This window comes from Hoplias malabaricus, chromosome 3, assembly GCF_029633855.1.
Source record: "Hoplias malabaricus isolate fHopMal1 chromosome 3, fHopMal1.hap1, whole genome shotgun sequence".
Taxonomy (NCBI): domain Eukaryota; kingdom Metazoa; phylum Chordata; class Actinopteri; order Characiformes; family Erythrinidae; genus Hoplias; species Hoplias malabaricus.
The window spans coordinates 44166890-44185859 of NC_089802.1; the positions used below are offsets into that span (position 1 = coordinate 44166890).

Here is an 18970-nt window from a genome sequence, read left to right on the forward strand (position 1 = left end):
AGATGTGATGTACATACTCACTTGATTCTGAGGGCATCAGCTGCAGGCTTCGGGCCTAATTGAAATGCGTCTCCCTGAGGACCAGCTTCTATGAAGCCACTGGTCAGGAAGATTGGAGGTGAGTAGAGTGATAATAATGTGGTTGGCAGCAGGAGTCTCAGATGCAGTGTCAAACCGTGAGAGGAGACTGTCAACACAACAATAGGGAAAGAAGCTGTGTCATCCTTAAGGCTGGCTAGAAAGACTCAGGTAATCACTGCTGGGTTTCTTAAACTTAAAGGAGAATTGAAATTATTGTGATTAAACAGTAAATATAATGAATTAGTCCTTTGAAAGGTTCAGGAGTCTCATTACTTTATAGTAATGGTGATAGGAACCAGACGTTCAAAATGTTCATTACTGCTGTGACCTTTACCTGTGCCTGAATCATTGGACATAGGACAGTTTGAAACAAGGGCTTGCCATTTTACATGTTTTTATGGTAGAGTCATGTGTGTATGAAGCTCATAAGCTATATATTTCTCAAATAACTACAACTCACCACTTTTTTACCGTTATTGATATTAAACAAAACTAATAGACTTGATTCACTGGTTGATTTTATTTTCACACACCTGGTTTCTATCATCGCCGCTGTAAATTAATGTTTCACTACAATTAAAGCAGACCGAATTACTCTGATTTCATCTTGATCACTGAATTACCCAGATTTGTGAAATTCTTTATTGGTTTGTGGCAGTGGATGATATGTTTTATGGGATTCTATACAAAATGCTGATTATTCAAACAGGATTGAGTCCTTACTGCTGATATACACTTTGTTAATGTAATTCAGCATCAAGAAAAAGAAGTAATCTACACACAGCCTAAATATCTTTGTAAAAAATCTGATCTTAAGAACATCGCCTATTATCTGTAACAGACACAGTTTAAGAGGAATGCTGCTGAAAGGTACAAATTTGTTACAAAGTGCCGAGGACCTGAGTGATTCGATAAGATACACGTATACTGCATTGGAGTAGAAAGAAATATTTTAATTACTCAAAGATAGAACAGGAACGGATATTCCTGTTCTAGAACTGGCTCTGCAGAAAGAATCATCACTCAAAGTTATATTTAGTTGATGTCCAGGCTGTCTCTGTGTACAGGAAACTTGTCCCAAATGTGCTAAAACTTTAATCAGCTGTGGGCAGTGAGCACACGACCGGGCATGAATCGCTGGCGGCGGTCAGTGGGAGAGATCCAGGCTAGGAGGAGACAAGTGAGTGAGTGTGAGCAGGCGCAGGCCGCCCTCAGCAAGGTGACTGCCTGTTACCAGCAAATGGCCACCTGCTTGGGGAGCAACACGGATGGGAGCAGCCTGAGAGAAGAGCTGGAGGAAACCAGGACACTGGCTCATAAGATATTCACAGGTAGGGAAGAATGGAGGATATGCACATGGAGTGAATAATGAAAGACATGCACATGTATGAAGTAGTAGATGATAGGGAGAAGTAGAAGGCAATTAGGATTTGTTGGAGGTCGTGAAAAGGTAGAAAATGGTGGAGGCTAAACCTGGGGAGGGATAAGTGGGGGTATATGCATAGCTTGAACTAACTGCAGTAACAACTGACAGTATCGGATCTCAAATTAAAATTCACTAATTTCCAAACCCTCTGCCTATTTCAGTCGTAAAAATAAAGGTGCTACAAAAGGTTCTTTGAGCAATACCATAGAAGAATCTCTCTTTTGCTGAGTTTAAATTGATAAAGAACCATGGGACAGAGTGATGGATTATTAAACTTTTAAAAGGTTTTTCACATATACATTTCTTAAAGATGGTTCTATGGCATCACTCAAAGAACCTTTTATAGCGCCTTTATATTTAAGAGCGCAATAATAAAATTCAGTGTTATATGACATACTCCATTCTAGAGAAACGTGATCAGAACTGATCACAGCAGAGGTTATGAGAATCAAACATTCAAACCGGTTAATGCAACTAAAGGCCACCCCAGTTAAAGTAATTATATATTTATAGACATGTTGCCTGATGAGTGAGATATCGAGTTAAAAATGTTACTAAGCGGGTTATGCTTACGTTTCAGGGCTGCACCAAAGGCTCCTGGCCCTGCTAGTGGAGACTGAGCAAGGGCAGGAGGACCGTGAACAGGTGGAGCGGATGTGGGTGCTCTTGCTCTGCACCCTGGAGAATTTCCAACAGGACCTTAGGAGAGTCAGCAACATCCAAGAGATCTTTCCTCTTAGCCAGCGAAAGGACCGCCGAGCTCTAGTCAACACAGGGGTTGCTGGAGGAGGTTCTGAAATAGCAGGCAGAGCTGCCACTACGCAGACTCCCTGGGTAACAACAGAGGGCAAGCAGAGGCCAGACCTGAGGGGCCATGTGCTGGAGATTGATGGTCTGCTCCAAGAGATGCTTCAGAGGGTGAACATCCCACTGTGGTCAATAGAGCCCACACAGAACGCCTGGGCTGAGAATGGACAAGATGATGATGACACTTTGGAAGAAATCATGGAGGTAGAAGCGGTGTCAGAGGTCAGCAGGTCTTCTGGGTGCTGTAATCATTCCAACTGCAGACTGGGGTGTATATTCTGTCTACTCAATTAGAGGCAATATGCTGAAGAAATAAATATATTAATATATAAATAATAACCCATCAACTCCTTATTTCAAATCATGGCATGACCAGGCCATTGACGACAGCCCGTCACCACCAGCCTTCCTAGTGTAGTGCTGCTTACGGTTTAAATTTTTAAACTTGTAAAACACTGCCCCCTACCTGCATGTCTTGTAAGAGACACTAGAACGTACAGATAAAATACAGCATTTAAAAAAAAAAAAAAAAAAACCCCACACACACAAAAAATGCCTCTTATAAAGTTGCAATAGCAACTGACAAGTTCATATTAGAAAAACATAACAATAGGGTTAATTGGTGTCCAGAATGCATCTTTCAGCCCTGTCCTATGAGAGGGGCTTTTTTCTTTTTAAACATTATTCACTGCAATTTTATTAATACAAATAAGAATGTGATTTATTTTTTGGAATACTGCAAAATGTTCTGAGCTTCATTGAACAGTAGCCAGCAAACAAGGCCAACTATTGAATGCCATTTTATTCAGACAAGTTAAATTCAACATACAAATACTGTACATTAAACAGACTTAGATTTAATTTACATAATTATGAGCAAGAAAAAGAGAGGTCACACACAGTTAAAAGAGGAAAAGATAGGCATGTTTAGATTTGGAGGTCAGTTCTTGTAGGTTCCGTGCAAATGTTCTCTGAAGGCTGTGGGGGTGACAAAACCAAACCAAGTCCATTGTTAATTTTTTTAATCTCTGTTACTATTCATTACACCACATTAATAAGCTGATGATTTTTTTTTTATTACTACTTACCTTCTTGGTTATCCCACAATTCAGCAGCAGCAGAATTCATGGGGCTATCAATGTTGGGCTCTGCAAAAAGTAGATATTAAAAAGAACTTAGTGTTCACAAGAGAAACTGGTTGTCTGAGACAATTAGCAAATCACATTAGTATCTGTGTAGTAGATCAACTTTGAAAAATATCTTACCTCCAAGTAAACTCTGAATGGATAGAAGAATGGATCTAACATCATAAAGTGCAGACCACTTATCTTTCAAAATGTCTAAGCAGATGAACCCATTCTCATCAACATTTGGGTGAAAGCATGAAGTGATAAATTTCACTCTTGGAGCGTTGTAGGGGTATCCACTGGGAAACTCCAATGACAGCTTATACCTCAAGCCTTCATATACCTTCAGATAAGAAATAAACGGGAGTTTGAACAATATTCTGGCTCAAGTAACTGCCTGCAAAAATGAATAGTACATTTCTACACTGAATGTGTGACAAATAAAACCAAATATATATAGTTTATAATAAACTGAAGACTTACTGTTCCTTGTGCCCCATCTATTGTGCCAATCCATTTAAAGAGATTGTCTGATTCTGGGAAAGCTGAAATCCCCTTGTCTCCTGACATCTGCAATTTAACAGAATTTAATAAAAATGTAAAGAACAAAGATAGGAGAATAAGCTGGAGTTATTTAGAATACTCACCATAAGAGTCATCAGTTCTTGTTGAAGCCTGGGGACAAATGAAGGGAAACAGAATCAGATCAATCAGAAATGTGATAATCACATGAGATGGAGACACGTGGACTTTTTCATAATTAACACAGTACGTCTCAAAACCTATTATTTGGGACAAACAAATAACGGTCCAATATTTTTAATGTGCATATGCTGATGCAGAATGCAGTACTTATTATATAACACTGTGCATCTCAGGATTATGATTTTCACTGTTCTTGTCATATATTACAATATCCCACAGGAAACAAGCAAGACGAGGTCTGAATATGAGGTCATCCAAACAGCATAACCACTTCCTGTATTTGGGAGAGAAAAAGGGAAAAAAACAAAAAAAAACAAAAACAAAACAAAAAAAAACAGCACTTGGTTGGAGAGAAATGAGGTGGGGTGGGAAAAAAACCATTGGGCGAATGGTGTAGAAGAAATACCACAATACCATTCTGCATATTTTGATTAGGCTTATAAACTAAAAGTGCAGTGGTTGAGCTGAAAGGAGAATTGGAATAATATTTTGAAGTCATAAGAGCAATAATTTTAATTATAATCTACACTATCAGTACGTTTTAAATGTTGTATTTAGAAGAAAAAAAGCATATGACAGAGGGAACTGAGGGAATATTTAAAATATAACCATATATAACGTTACAGTGGTATATTAACAGTGGAGTTACTTATGTCACAGTTTGACCAACCAGAGGTAAGTAAACACTGATGTGCATTTTACAACAACTACAAATAAAAGACAGTCTGGCATTCTACATCCAGCGCTGCCGTCATTGTTTTAAAAACTGTAGCCAACACTGCTGCAATAATCAAAAACAACATGACCACATTAAGTTAACTTTCTAGTGAAACTTGTAGTGGGCCGGTTATATGTTGTTACTGACAATATTGTGATACTCAATTACATTTACCGCGATAACGACACTATCATCGTACTGTCCACCTCTAATGCGTACCTTTTTGAGACGGAGCCCTTCGGAACACTTGGCCCGGTTTCGTTGCCTTTTAGAGCGGCTGTGGACGAGGCTGCCGCAGGATCCATGTTCTGTGAGGCCATAGCTTAAACCTGCGAATCGAATGTTGTTGTTAAGAATAAACCACTGCTGACCACTATTCACTGACCAGTGCTCATAGCAGTTATCAGCTACGTAAATCAGCTAGTGCTAACGGTAGTGACGCGATTCCTCCAGTGTCCACGGAGCAGCTAACCTTACAAATCAGAGGCCTCGAAAACAGCAGCTTTTCAAATAACGTACAGCTCTGTTCAAATGCAAAATACTCCTCTGATTCATTATTTATGCGACATATTATCAGAAATCTCCCTCGCGACCTCCGCCAGGTTCTGATTCCACCTTAAACGCTGTAGCGGTTAACGTTCAGGCGCCTTATTTAAGGTGGAACGGAAATTTCAAACAAGTAACGTTAACATTAGCCAACTTCATCCAGATCGACCTTCGCCAATTTAGCTAAGATTACATAGACATTCTAGTTTAATCCCAATTCTATGGCATTAACTATGAAATAAAAATATTAAAAAATGACGAATATAGACATTCAAACCTTGGGTTACTGAGCCAACAGCAGGGATGTTAATCACCGCAGGGACTAACGGTAGCTTAGCTGAGCGTACACGAATATAATGCCAAACAAAAGCTAAATAACAGTGCTTTCAAGTTTCAAGTAGACGTTTCAACTCCGATGCCGATGCTTTCCATACTTAAATAAGCCGTAAAAAAGTAGACGAATCTAAAATACCCGGCGAGTTGCTGACTGAACCGGCTAAACCGCCACAGCCACGATTAAACGTTAAAATGAAAGCAGAACCAGCAAACATCGGTTAATAGACCCTCAATACAACAAGCACCTTTCCAAACGATAATGACAAAAAAATATATTGTCAAGTGTGTATTACCAATAGTGAGCAATCCGTTTTCTAACAGCTCCTAACGCAATGAGATTTTAAACTCTCATCCCGCCCCCCCGTTTAAACTGACTCACACCCAACTGCTCCAGCGCCGCTCAGCCAATCAGAGCCGAGCTAACAAAACAAAGCCTGGGCCTAGCAACCATTGAATATCGCACCTCGGGTCTCTATTCGATGTGATTGGTCAGTGCTCGTGGTTGGGCGTGGCCACGACCGTTGAACGCATCGTGTGCCAGAAGCTTCATTGTAGTTACAGGCAAAAGTTTGGCAACTTCTGGTCAAATAATAGATTTACTGGTCACGTAGCTTGTCTAACACATTTTAGGACATTAAATAAACCCATTATTTAACTATGGTATGCAGTTTGCCTATGTCATGTCATTGGAGCAAGTATGTACTATATGGAGAAAATATTGGGATATATATGTGCATCTCAAAAATGAGAAAATTCATTATCTGTAACCACTTATCCAGTTCAGGATTGCAGGGGGCCCAGAGCCTACCCAGAATCATTGGGCACAAGGCAGGAATACACCCTGGAGGAGGGTGCCATTCCTTCACAAGGCAACACGCATACACACACTCACAGACACTTTTGAGTCGTCAATCCACCTACCAACGTGTGTTTTTGGACCTTGGGTGGAAACTGGACATGGGTAGAACACACCAAACTCCTCACAGAGAGTCACCCAGAGCGAGACTCGAACCCACAACCTCCAGGCCAGAGCTGCGACACAACCTGCTGTGCCACCGTTCATTTTCATTCATTCATTATCTGTAAGCGCTTATCCAGTTCATGGTTGCGGTGAGTCCAGAGCCTACCTGGAATAATTGGGCGCAAGGCAGGAATACACCCTGGAGGGGGCGCCTTCACAGGGCAACACACACACACACACACAGTCACAGTCACTCACATACTCATACCTACGGACACTTTTGAGTCACCAATCCACCAACCAACATGTGTTTAGGGCTGTGGGAGGAAACCGGAGCATCCGGAGGAAACCCGCGTGGACACGGGGAGAACACACTAACTCCTCACAGACAGTCACCCGGAGCGGGAATCGAACCCACAACCTCCAGGTCCCTGGAGCTGTGTGACTGCGACACTACCTGCTGCGCCACTGTGCTGCCCCTAAACTAGAATATAATAAAAACAAAAATGAAAAGTGAAACATATATTATATAGATTCATTACAAACAGTGATCTATTTCAAGTGTCCATTTCTTTTAATGTTAATGATTATGGCTTAAAGCCAATGAAAACCCAAAAATCATTATCTCAGAACATCAACACAAAACACCTGCAAAGGTGTCCTAAGCCTTTAAAAGAATCCCTTAGTCTGGTTCAGTAGGCTACACAATCATGGGAAAGTCTGCTAATTTGAGATATCTAGATGTCAGTCATTGACACCCTCCTGCTGTATCCAAGCATATTAATGGAAAGTTGATTGGAAGGAAAAAATGTGTGGTAGGAAAAGGTGCACAAGCAACAGGGAAAACTGCAGCCATGAAACGATGGTCAAGGAAAGGCCATTAAAAAATTTGAGAGAGATTCACAAGGAGTGGACTGCTGATGGTGTCAGTGCTCCAAGAGCCACCACAGACAGATGTATCCAGGCCATGGGCTACAACTGTCACATTCCTTGTGTCAAGCCACTCATGACCCAGAGACAACGGCAGAGCATCTTATCTGGGCCAAGGAGAAAAAGCACTGGACTGTTGATCAGTGTTCAAAGTCTTGCTTTCAGGTTAAAGTAAATTTTGCATTTCATTTGGAAATAAGAGGTCCCAGAGTCTGGAGGAAGAGTGGAGAGGCACACAATCCAAGCTGCTTGACGTCTAATGTGAAGTTTCCACAATGGTGGAAGATGGTTTGGGGAGCCATGTCACCTGCTGGATTTCATTTTCCAGCAGGACTTGGCTCCTGTCTCCAAAAGTACCAATACCTGGTTTAATGACCACAGTATCACTGAGTTTGATTGGCCAAGCCAACAAAAAGGCCAGCAAACTTGCCTTGATCTAAACCCCATAGAGAATCTATGGGGTATTGTCAAGAGGAAGGTGAGAGACACTAGACCCAACAATGCAGAAGAGCTCAAGGCTGTTATCAAAGTAACCTGGGCTTCAGCAGTGCCACAGGCTGATTGCCTCCATGCCACACCAATTCATGCAAAAAGGAGCCCTGGCCAAGTATTGAGTGCATATACTGTACATACTTCTCAGTAGGCTAACATTTATGTATTAAAAATACATTTTTAAATTGGTCTTATATAATATTCTCATTTTTGGAGATAATGATTTTGGGTTTTCATTGGCTGTAAGCCATAATCTTCAACATTAAAAGAAATAAATGTTTGAAATACAGCTCCCTGTTTGTAATGAATCTATATAGGAGTTTCACTTTGAATTGAATTACTGAAATATGATTTTTTGATGATATTCTAATTTATTGAGATGCACCTGTATGTACTATATGGACACAAATGTTGGGATATATTACACCTACAGGAGTTATGATATCAATCATTCATTCATTCATTCATTCACTGTCTGTAGCTACTTATCCAGTTCAGGGTCGCAGGGGGCCAGAGCCTACCCAGAATTACTGGTCGCAAGGGAGGAACACACCCTGAACAGGGCACCAGTTCATTGCAGGGTGAAACACACACAAGCACTCTCACCTAGGGACACTGAGTAGCCAATCCACCTACCAACATGTGTTTTTGTAGCATGAGAGGAAACCGGAACACCCAGAGGAAACACACCAAACACCTCATAGTCAGTCACCCAATATGGAGCTTGAACCCACAACTCTAGAACCCCGGAGGTGTGTTACTACCTGTCTTTTGGCTTTGTTCACAGCAGAAAGTCTATACAAAGCAGCCTTACAATGATCTGAATCCAAGAGCAAGCCAACGGCGAGAGTGGCAAGGATTAACTCCCTTGTATTTCCAAAAAGACAAATAGTGAATTTACAGTAACTATAGTACAAAAAAAAAGACCCAGAACTTTAAATTAGATTTACTGGAAACTGATTTTTGTCCATTGGTCAATTAAATATGAAACTCAAAGAAAAAAATAAAAAATAAAACGCTTATTTATATTTCTTCTGTTAATGCTTCATCCTGATCAGTGTTGAGGTGGATCCAGAGCCTCCTGGGCACAAAGCAGGAACATATCCTGAAAAAACAGCCAGTGCATTGTAGGACATCACACGTTCACACTTGTTGACACATTTCCATAACACCAGTGTGTTTTTGTGACCAAACTGGAGTACATAAAGTAAACCCTGGGGAGAACACAACAAACTCCTCAGAGCACCCTGACATCCTGGAGCTGTGGTAGGTACACTTCCTATAGCGCCACCATGCTGCATATAAAGAGCATCCACTATTTTCAAATTATATTGTAATACGTTATATCATTTATTTCACCACCAGTAAACTAGAAAAATTATACTGATGACTAATGATACTTTTGTCTCAGAAATAAACACTAGGGTCTACAGGAAAGATATTTCAGTATCAATTTTCCCATCCCGAATGAACACATTCCATATAGCAGAAGATGTAAACAAAAATATTTATTGGCTTGGAAATTACTGAAATAACAGATACATTTTTCTATTTTAACATAAAGTGTAACAGTTTTTGTTCAAATATTTATTTTCCTTCCCCCATTGTGAAACATTTAATTTATATTATGTACTCTACAAAATACAAATGCAACCATGGTAATGCACATATAATACTACAATACTGTAAAGAGGAATCTCCTACTTTGAAAACCCAACAGAAAATAAAATATCTATGAAACAGGAAATGAAAGGATTATAGACCAAATAATAAATTCCCTTTTTCCATGCACATCACAAAAATGACTACACACAATTAAAGGAGGTTCCAGTACTGTTATTTCTAAATTCGAAGAGGGTGGGGGGAGCAAAAGGCAAAGAAGAAAGCACTCACAGTATTCACTGAGCGTACTTCAGGCAAAAGTTTTCCCATACAAAAACCCTGTATGAAAATAAAATATATTTTTAAAAAAGCTATTTTGTGGATTAGGGAAAACCAAAGGTGAATTATCTAAACAGTTTCAGTCTAACATTATCCATATAAATACTGGTTTATAAAAACAAAATCTGTCAACCTTTTAATGACCACTTATCCAGCATGAGGATACACCACAAATTACTAATCTTGATTAAGGTGTCAAAAACAAAAACCACAAGCTGAAATCAAAATAATGCAAACTACATTGTGGTCAACATGTGCATGGTCCAGTGACTTCTGTTGTGGTTAAACGGTCTATAATTTCAATTACATTAGTAATTACATCCATCAAACCTCTCAGAGTAAGACTGTTCCTAGAAAAGAACTAATGCCAGTCTTACAGTCTTCTACTCCTTCTCAGATCTCTGAGCCTCCATTGCCTTCTGCATCTTCTCCACCATCCACACTGGCACTGCAAATGGCTTCAGCTCATCCAGCCTCAGGTCTGGGCAGTCTCTAGGGATTTAAGAAAGAAAGAAAAAAAATAAATAGTCCCTTTTTTGGTTGGTTCATCAAGACCAAGTGCTTCTAACATTAGCATGTTTATATAACTAGAACATGAAATCTGATAAAGTTCCACAGAAACATGCTCAGATACTTGCTGTGATATCTGATAAGACGATTCACTAGAACATTCTTTAAAACATATGACTACAAAGCATTACAAAGCTAAAGTGCAACATTTTGCAAAACTAAGCAATGGAGAGAAAAAAGGCTGAAGACATGCAAGAAAGCCACAGTAATTATGAAAAAAATATGTTACATTATTATCTGCTTATAATTAGCTGTAAATATTTACTTTAGGGATAAACAAACAGTTTCTTTGTAATATTCAATTTTTTTTTAATAACATGTAATTGCAAACCTTAATTTACCTGTGTTAACTACATATTCATAATCAAACCTAAAGAGGCATTCCAAAAAATGTTTAATTCATATAAAATTCTGTCTGAATTTAGACATTTAGCTTGTTATTTCTGACTTACTTGTATTCTTCACTTAAAGAAAGCTCTTTGATATCCTCTTCAATAAGTAGATATGCCTGAAAAGAGGTGATCATTGAACAAGGACACAGAGTTACTCACTGATGCAAAGTACTGAAGCTTTGCCCCTTATTGGATCATGTATTAAATGTGACTGAATTACAAGACAGTTCTGTGAGGTGCTTCACATCTTTAATTAAATTAAACTGTGTTTTAAAAATGTACTTATGGCATTCTACTCATGCAACACATGACTCTTACCATCTTTCCACCGGTTGCTCTCATATGCTGTCGCTCTGCAAGCCAGTGTTTGTCTTGAGCATCAGCAGCATACTGAAACACACCCACGCACACACACAGTCTCACACTTAGGGAGAGGATAAGAAGAAAAAAAACCCTGAATACAGTTATGATCAATGCAGAACCAACGGAGCAAAGAAATCCACAATACCTTAAAGAGGTCTGCGTGTTTAATGTAGATCCTTCCTCTGGTTCCACCCATCCCTAATGCCCTGAAATCAAACCCCCATTAGTTGTTTGCATAATATACAAAAAAGAACACTCAATAAGTTCCCTAATATCAGAGGTAGTAAAGTGTAGAGTTTGTCGTATCGTATCTTTTGGGGGGTGCTTTAACTATGGCACAATTTACATTTGCACCCCCCCCCCCCGTTAATTAGTAAATTAACAGAAAATGTAAAAGCAGTGTTGCTCACGACGACACTACGTTTCCAACAGAGGAGCAAACCCAACAACTGTGACCATAGCAGTGCTAACACCCATAAGCTGTTCTTAACGACATCAGCCAACCACAAAGAAGAGGCCATTAAATAAACAAATGCTTACTTGTTTGCTCTGGATCCCAAAACAAATGTGCTTTTATCATTCAACCTGGAGGGATCCCACTGTGAGAGAGTGGAGGGAAAATTAAAAGCAGCCAGCGCTGATTGTGTAACACCACATGATTAATTGAAAAAGAAGATATAAAATTCTTTTTTACTTTTGGTCCTTCTCGCTTGATGGGTTCTGTTGTCTTAGGCTTTATCCTACAGAGGAAAATTTGACATAGGAAAATTAAAAATATTCCTTCAACAAGCAGAGAACATACAGAATGATCTACAGTACTTACGGAGTGCTGTATGGTATATGTCTTTCATAAGATAAAACTTGCCCAGGGGGACGGCCCTTTCTCTGATCACAGAAAAAAAAAAGATAAATCAAATAAAATGTAGATGTCAATAAACAATTGTATGTTATGACAATCTGAAGCCACTGAATAAATTCTCTGCCCTCGTATGAAGATAATAAATCTTCCCTAAAAATAAATATGCATGAGTTTGTTTCCCAATGCCTGAGGATATTTCTTTAAAAATAGTTTCTTAAAAATAGTTCATTTCCATTTAAGAAAATGTTTTAGATTTGCTAGCCACGTGCTTAAAAGCCTCATAACTGCCTTTACATAACTTACAAAATGAAAAATATATTATCCTGACTGGCTACAAAATAATAATAATAAAAAAAATTGTATGCCCACCAATACATCTACATTATTAATTACAATTGTACCTTTTTTGGGATTGGGCTGCCTCTTTGACTGGAGTCATCATCCATCTGCCGTGAGCGCTGCAGAAGAAATGGAACATTTTGAGTAGATTGAGGAAACTGCAGGCTGAATTCCTCAGGTGATTTAATGCCAAGCAAGTTTTTTTTCAATCACTAAATTCACAATGTTGTACTCCATGAGTGGTAACCACAAACCACACTATATTGCCAAAAGTATCTGCTTGTCTGCCTCTGCCCACATAAGAACTTGTGTAACTTCCCATTCTTATTCCATAGAGCTTGGAAAAATGATATCGGCCCAATTATAGTTGCAGCTATAATGCTTCAACTCTTCTGGGAATGCTTTCCACAATGTTTAGGCGTGTGTTTATGGGAATTTTATTTCTAATTCTTCCATTTGGGAGGTCAGACACTGATGTTGGCAAGGCCTTGCTCTCTGTCTCAGCTCTAATTCAACCCAAAGGTGATCTATTGGGTGGAGGTCTGGACTCTGAAGGCCAGTCAAGTTCTTCCACAACAAACTCACTCATCCATGTCTTTATGGACCTTTATATTAGAACAGGAAGGGGCCTTCCCCTTGTGCCTACAAGGTTGGGAGCATGGAATTGTCCAAAATATCTTGGTATGCTGAAGCATTAAGAGTCCTTTCACTGAACTAAGAGGCTGAGCCCAAATCCTGAAAAACAACCCCTCACCTAAACTTTACACTTGGCCCAATGCAGTCAGACAAGTACCTTTTTAACAACCAAACCCAGACTCGTCCATCGGATTGCCAAATGGGGAAGCACGATTCGTCACTCCAGTGAACACGACTCCACTGCTCTAGAGTCCAGTGGTGGTGTGCTTTACACCACTGCATCCAATGCTTTGCATTGCAGTTGATGAAGTATGGCTTGGATGCAGCTGCTCGGCCATGGAAACCCATTTTGAAGGCCAAATGAAGTTTGGAGGTCTGTAGTGATTGACTCTGCAGAAAGTTGGCAACTCCTGCGCACTATGCACCTCAGTATCCCCTGACCCTGCTCTGGCATTTTATGTGGTCTGCCAATTCATAACCGAGTAACTGTTGTTCTCAATCACTTCCACTTTGTTATAATACCACTGCTGTTGACTGTGGAATATTTAGTAGCAAGAAAATTTCACGACTGGGCACATGTGGCATCCTCTAGTGGCCATGGAAGTGATTGGAACACATGAATTCAATGATTTGGAATAGGTGAGTGGGTACTTTTAGTAATACAGTGTATGTATATATCCTTACCTTTACTGCAGGATCAAAAGCAGGCCTTTGGACAGTTTTCTCTGTTTCTGGAAAGAGCTGTTTTGCCTACGCAAGAAAAAATTCACATGCTCAGTCAACTTCTTCCAACTCAATTTACACATTGTTTATTGATTGATGCTTACGTGTTCCAAGCAGTTTCGACAAGCCTCTCTGATCAACTGTTCTGTCTGTACCTCTTCCCCCACATTCTCCTTCACATTGCTGGCTGCCTTTTCAAAAAACTGCAATAGACAAAAGGTAACCAACCGAAAATCATTTGCAGAAGTTTAGGCCCCTCTGACTAAATTTATTTTTGAATTTCTAATTGACAAGTACACACCTTCATCAGTACACATTTTGCTTCTTGTAATGACAACTAGCCCTGGGACAATATTACTGAATATCACAAAAACTAAGCACAGAGTACATCTCTCATGAAGCCTGCAGGGCTGATATTTATGGATTTGTGGTCTTTCACTTTTGCAGCTACATGGGGGCTCATTTAGTGTCACGGCATAATATCCAACTATTTTGGTCTGGTTTGAATCTGTCGTCAACATATGGGCAATTATTGACAAAACCTTTAGTAAGATTTTTTTGTTTCTTAAATGTTTAGGAAAAGGTTCATGTGATGCTGAGAAATTTAAAATATATTTGCCTTTAAAAGTAAGCCATGAAGACAGCCATAAAACAATGTATTCCCATTTGCAAAAAGTTTTCGTTTTGGCCTCAGATTTTTTTGGCAAACTGAATCATTCCCCAACACCAGGAAAAGCCATAATGCAGAGAAATAATGATTAGAAGTGCAACTTTGTGACAACCATTAGGATCATACCGGGATAATTCTGCAGATGATAACTTTTGGGACAACGTATGCAAGTACCCAAGTGTAACATAATGACTGTTCATTGCTGAGCTTAATGTTGTAGGGATAAATATAAACACACACACACTGGAAACTGCACACTAACATTTATAGGCAAAAATCATGTTTTTTTTTCTTTTGTTCCCTGTGGACAATGTTTACTTAACTATGAAAATCAACAAAACATGTCAATTGACCTTTGGTGCCCAAAGATTTGGTGGTTAATTCACCTTCATGTATTTTCTGAAGACCGCCAAGATGTCCTCATTGAAGCTGGGCTGCAGAACTGTCCGCAGGAGGTCCATGGAAATGACCGGATCTGTGTAACTTGAAGAAGCACAAAAACACTTTATGGACAACTCCAAACACAAGACAGACATACCAAAAAAACTGCCTCTGATTGGCAGAAACTTGCACCTCAATCAAGTAATATGTACCTGACTGTCATCTGTGAACGTCTTCCCCTGCGGTGAACCTGTCGGTGCTTAATCATGATGTTCCAGGGGTTCTGGCATACAACAAAAGAAAAATACCAAATAAAAAGATGGTCTTTAACTATACTTTCAAAACATACCAAACATATTATATTTGGCAAAACAATCTATGACCAGTCAAGCCACAGTAAACATGACTTCGCTCATAACATGAATATTGTGGAGTTTTATTTATTTATTATTATTATTTTTTTTTAATTGGGGGTATACAGACTCAACCATGTATACATAGTGCAATACAAAAACTAACTCAAGCACTCATTAGCCAAAATTATTAGAAACACCTCATCTATAGTCCCCATCATTAAATCTGTAGTTCATCTATCCTCATGCACAAATTATCAGCCAACTCTACCACAAATCAATGGACATCTCCATTCTTGGTAGATTACTGTGATAGTAGTTAACATGTCTAACCACCTCTTTAATGTGAGTTTGGAAAACAAACACAAAAATTGATAGACCTGTCAGCAGACAAATATAGCCTAAAAATGTGTGGGAAAAAGTATTGGAGAGTGACAATTACTGTATTTTTTAGGTTAACTAATAGAAAAGATGCGATGGAACAGATTTTTAAAACAAGATTCGAGCTGGCTCCATGTTCTCTCAGAACTGTTTTCTCCAGTGGAGTTCACAAGGCTGTCACTTCAGCTCAACCTCCATAAATAAGCCACTGCTTGCTTCATTCAACATCACTGTGCTGTCAGACCAACAGTCACATACAGCTGAAAGAGGGCTTTCAAAACCGCTCTATCCAGAGCTAATAAAGGCTCACATCCCTCCACTGTAGACATGCTGACTGGTGTTTTTTTTTTTCACTCTGATAAGGATGCAGAAAGCAACAAATCTATAATAAATGTATACCACATTTACCAGGTTTTATACAGCTCCCATAAAGTCAAGAATTTGCCCTGTTATCTTTTTTCAGGTAAATAAGTTGGCTAAATATTCAGTCATATAAGAACACTATGACCACCTACTTGTTTCTACACTCACTCTCCATTCCCTCAGCTCCACTGACCATACAGGTTCACTTTGCAGTTCTACACTGTAGTCTACTGTAGTCCACATGCTGCTCTGCATACTTTGTTTGTCCTCTTTGACCCTGTTCATCACCACTCAGAACCAGGACCCCCAACTGGACACCACCATGATCTGGGTGGTATACCATTCTCAGTGCTGCAGTGACACTGTATTAGTATGTGTTGTGTTGTGCTGTGCTGGTACAAATGGATCAGACAAAGCAGTCCTGCTGGAGTTGTCATATCTCTCAGAATGACTGGACAGAGTATAGTCCAACAATGAAACATATCGAGCCAGCAGTGTCCAGTGTCCACAGATGACTGACTAGAGGACCAACATAGACGAGCTACTGTCTCTGCCATTACATCTCCAAAGTGGCCAAACACAATAGGTGTGTCTAACTGAGTGGACAGTGCAGCAGCTCTGCTGTGTCTCCTTCACTTATGCAAACACAACACCTGTAAAGAACAGTGTGAAAGGGGGCTAACAAATGTAGCAGGGCAACAGAATAACTATTGTCTGTAACAATAGAACTACTGAGTGCACCCACAGTCAATGGAACTAAATAAATGGATAGTAATGTAGAATATGTGACAGTGAAGTATAATATTATTTTATTACAATATTAAGAAATAATTTTGGGAAACCTCTGTAGAACGCCTACATTTTTTTCCACCCAGCTATGAAGTAAATAAGAATATAAAATATTCTCAAATTCAAAGTGTGTGTTATGGCCAAGGTGCAAACACACCATGCCAAAATGTTTGTAGACATATATTCGTGTCAATAAACTGCCTTCTCATCTCTGTGTGCTAATCTTTCAATGGGACCTTTTGAGTTCTAACAACTAAATATCAGGGCCTCTTTTTGTTTAAATGGCTGAAACTTCTCAAACCCTCAGCACCCTTCCTGCATGCAGTGTGTAAAAAAGCAGACAATCTTCACAGAAAGGAAGTTGTTACTCCAGCAAAGAGGGCAAAACTACATAGCACCCTTGATTTCAAAAGAAATGTTGGATTAGCAGGTGTCCAACAAGCTGACCACAGTTTACTTTTACTTGAGAAGGGCTTTAAGTTGTTTACCCAACTCTGCGTACGAGTTTAAAAGTGACATCTTCAGAGCGATTTTCAATTCGGCCTCAAACCTCCAACAACAACTCCAGAAATGAGTCACCAACATCAGCGCAGTGGGCCGAAATACAAATTCCTTCACTCACCCTACGAAGTGCACAAGATAGGTTTTTAAAATACTTGCTCTTGCAAAAATATGACATATAATATGCTCAAAAATGTATATTTTGGGCTAAGCAAATTGTACGTAATGGTAAACTAAACATTTATTAATCTGTTCGGCTGCGGAAGCCAAAATTTCACAACTCAACATATGTATTTCAGAGACGTATGGAGCTATTGGAACGCATCCCATCACTCACTCACCACGGGCTGAATATGCTGCTGTTGCTGCTCTGCGACGTCCTGCTGGAGCCAGTCTCTGCGGCCCTCGCTTCTATGAGCTCCCATGACTTCCCTTTAAATTGTTTACAATGCAAAGAAAGGCACCTGTCGCAGTGCCCAATATATTCGTCCGGTTCTGATGGGTTGGGGCGTTGAAATATTTCGTATCGTTAAAAAGCGAGGGAGAAACCATAAATATCTACCCAACTAACCGTTTAGACGTTCTTGCACCAAGCAATACTCACTAACAGTGTACAAAATATAATAAACGGGGCTAGAGATCGCTCACAGAATATACCACGGGAAAGCAAAGAGCACAAAACCGTTCGCTAAAATGAAAGCATTTCTCTTCTTCCTCCACCGAGATGTAAAACTCTAGCTCGTGAAATCACTTAAGCACAGACACAGAGGATAATTTCCAAAATAAAAGTCCAGAGCTCGTCGCTCATGCGTACAGAAAAGGCGGGCGGGGCTTTGAAATGGCCGTTTGTAGCGGATCCGCCGCCATTATAGTTGTGGCAGTTCTGCTACGGAGGCTTTAATAGAGATATTCAAGTTGAAAATGAACAGAGACTTGATGAAACACATCTAAGAACCAGAGATTGCACGTATACCGTCAATTCGTGTATACAAAACGTAATCAACTCCTGTTTAATTCGAGTATAATCGACGCAAAGGAATATTTAAACTCATAAATAATTTCAGATGTTAAGGGATTAATATATTCTCTATACATATTCATATTTCAGCTCTATTTTATATAAAGTAAAAAACAATGCACCAGGTAGCATTTATTAGTGACTGTTTTGTGTTATGTGAGACATTTAACGTATCAGAATCAAAATATTTCCTCCCCCTTCCGAGATATTTTTGAGTGAAACACAATATCGGGTATCTATGGAGCACGTTTCTGCCACATGAAGAAAAAAAAGGGCACCGACTTTTTTTTTCATTAGTGTGTGGGTTGCTATCTCTATAATGCAAAATTTCAAGATACTTTCTCATTATCTTAATTTATTATCTCAATTTATTTAGTTAGTATCTCACTATTTTGAGGTAATCAGTCAATATATTGATACTATCAATATGGATTTAGTATCTCAGAATAATGAGATAACTTAAAACGAAATATAAATATATATATATATATTATTATGTGGCAGAATATGGCTTCCATAGGTTATTGTCAATGATTAGTTAATGCTTTTCTTTTTTTTTTTT

General features: G+C 39.2%; 3 protein-coding genes across 4 annotated transcripts; 1 reads left to right on the forward strand and 2 right to left on the reverse strand.

Annotated features, from left to right (window-relative positions):
• The first annotated feature begins 1210 nt into the window (after window positions 1-1210).
• zgc:109913 (regulator of G-protein signaling 9-binding protein) lies at window positions 1211-2608 on the forward strand. Its single transcript, XM_066662934.1, has 2 exons — window positions 1211-1412; window positions 2088-2608. Exons 1-2 carry the CDS (start codon window positions 1211-1213, stop codon window positions 2606-2608), a joined length of 723 nt encoding a protein of 240 aa, XP_066519031.1.
• A 493-nt stretch (window positions 2609-3101) lies between these two features.
• ube2c (ubiquitin-conjugating enzyme E2C) lies at window positions 3102-6160 on the reverse strand. 2 transcript variants are annotated; one of them, XM_066664916.1, is made up of 7 exons: window positions 6040-6160; window positions 5084-5193; window positions 4089-4116; window positions 3925-4011; window positions 3580-3784; window positions 3403-3462; window positions 3102-3292 (listed from the first exon to the last, which is right to left on the reverse strand). In XM_066664916.1, the coding sequence occupies exons 2-7, from the start codon at window positions 5182-5184 to the stop codon at window positions 3255-3257; spliced, it is 519 nt and encodes a 172-aa protein (XP_066521013.1). In that variant the 5' UTR covers window positions 5185-5193; window positions 6040-6160; the 3' UTR covers window positions 3102-3254. The 2 variants fall into 2 exon arrangements, with proteins under 2 accessions (XP_066521013.1, XP_066521014.1); XM_066664917.1 differs by lacking the exon at window positions 6040-6160 and adding an exon at window positions 5688-5975.
• A 3486-nt stretch (window positions 6161-9646) lies between these two features.
• LOC136691624 (deoxynucleotidyltransferase terminal-interacting protein 1) lies at window positions 9647-18177 on the reverse strand. The gene is made up of 13 exons (XM_066664257.1): window positions 17732-18177; window positions 15216-15286; window positions 15009-15105; window positions 14057-14155; window positions 13914-13979; window positions 12656-12712; window positions 12219-12280; window positions 12090-12135; window positions 11936-11994; window positions 11541-11601; window positions 11351-11422; window positions 11093-11148; window positions 9647-10562 (listed from the first exon to the last, which is right to left on the reverse strand). The coding sequence occupies exons 1-13, from the start codon at window positions 17813-17815 to the stop codon at window positions 10454-10456; spliced, it is 939 nt and encodes a 312-aa protein (XP_066520354.1). The 5' UTR covers window positions 17816-18177; the 3' UTR covers window positions 9647-10453.
• Window positions 18178-18970: the final 793 nt, after the last annotated feature.

What these genes read in the sequence shown, in the direction of transcription:
- zgc:109913 (XM_066662934.1), top strand. Translation starts at nt 1,211, where the DNA reads ATGAATCGCTGGCGGCGGTCAGTGGGAGAGATCCAGGCTAGGAGGAGA. An exon ending in GGCTCATAAGATATTCACAG is followed by an intron (nt 1,413 to 2,087) that starts GTAGGGAAGAAT and finishes CTTACGTTTCAG; the next exon opens with GGCTGCACCAAAGGCTCCTG.
- ube2c (XM_066664916.1), bottom strand. Translation starts at nt 5,184, where the DNA reads ATGGCCTCACAGAACATGGATCCTGCGGCAGCCTCGTCCACAGCCGCT. An exon ending in AAGGGCTCCGTCTCAAAAAG is followed by an intron (nt 4,117 to 5,083) that starts GTACGCATTAGA and finishes ATTTGTCCCCAG; the next exon opens with GCTTCAACAAGAACTGATGA. An exon ending in CATTCAGAGTTTACTTGGAG is followed by an intron (nt 3,463 to 3,579) that starts GTAAGATATTTT and finishes TACTTTTTGCAG; the next exon opens with AGCCCAACATTGATAGCCCC.
- LOC136691624 (XM_066664257.1), bottom strand. Translation starts at nt 17,815, where the DNA reads ATGGGAGCTCATAGAAGCGAGGGCCGCAGAGACTGGCTCCAGCAGGAC. An exon ending in CTTTTGATCCTGCAGTAAAG is followed by an intron (nt 12,713 to 13,913) that starts GTAAGGATATAT and finishes TTTCTTCTGCAG; the next exon opens with CGCTCACGGCAGATGGATGA. An exon ending in TCAAGCGAGAAGGACCAAAA is followed by an intron (nt 11,995 to 12,089) that starts GTAAAAAAGAAT and finishes ACTCTCTCACAG; the next exon opens with TGGGATCCCTCCAGGTTGAA.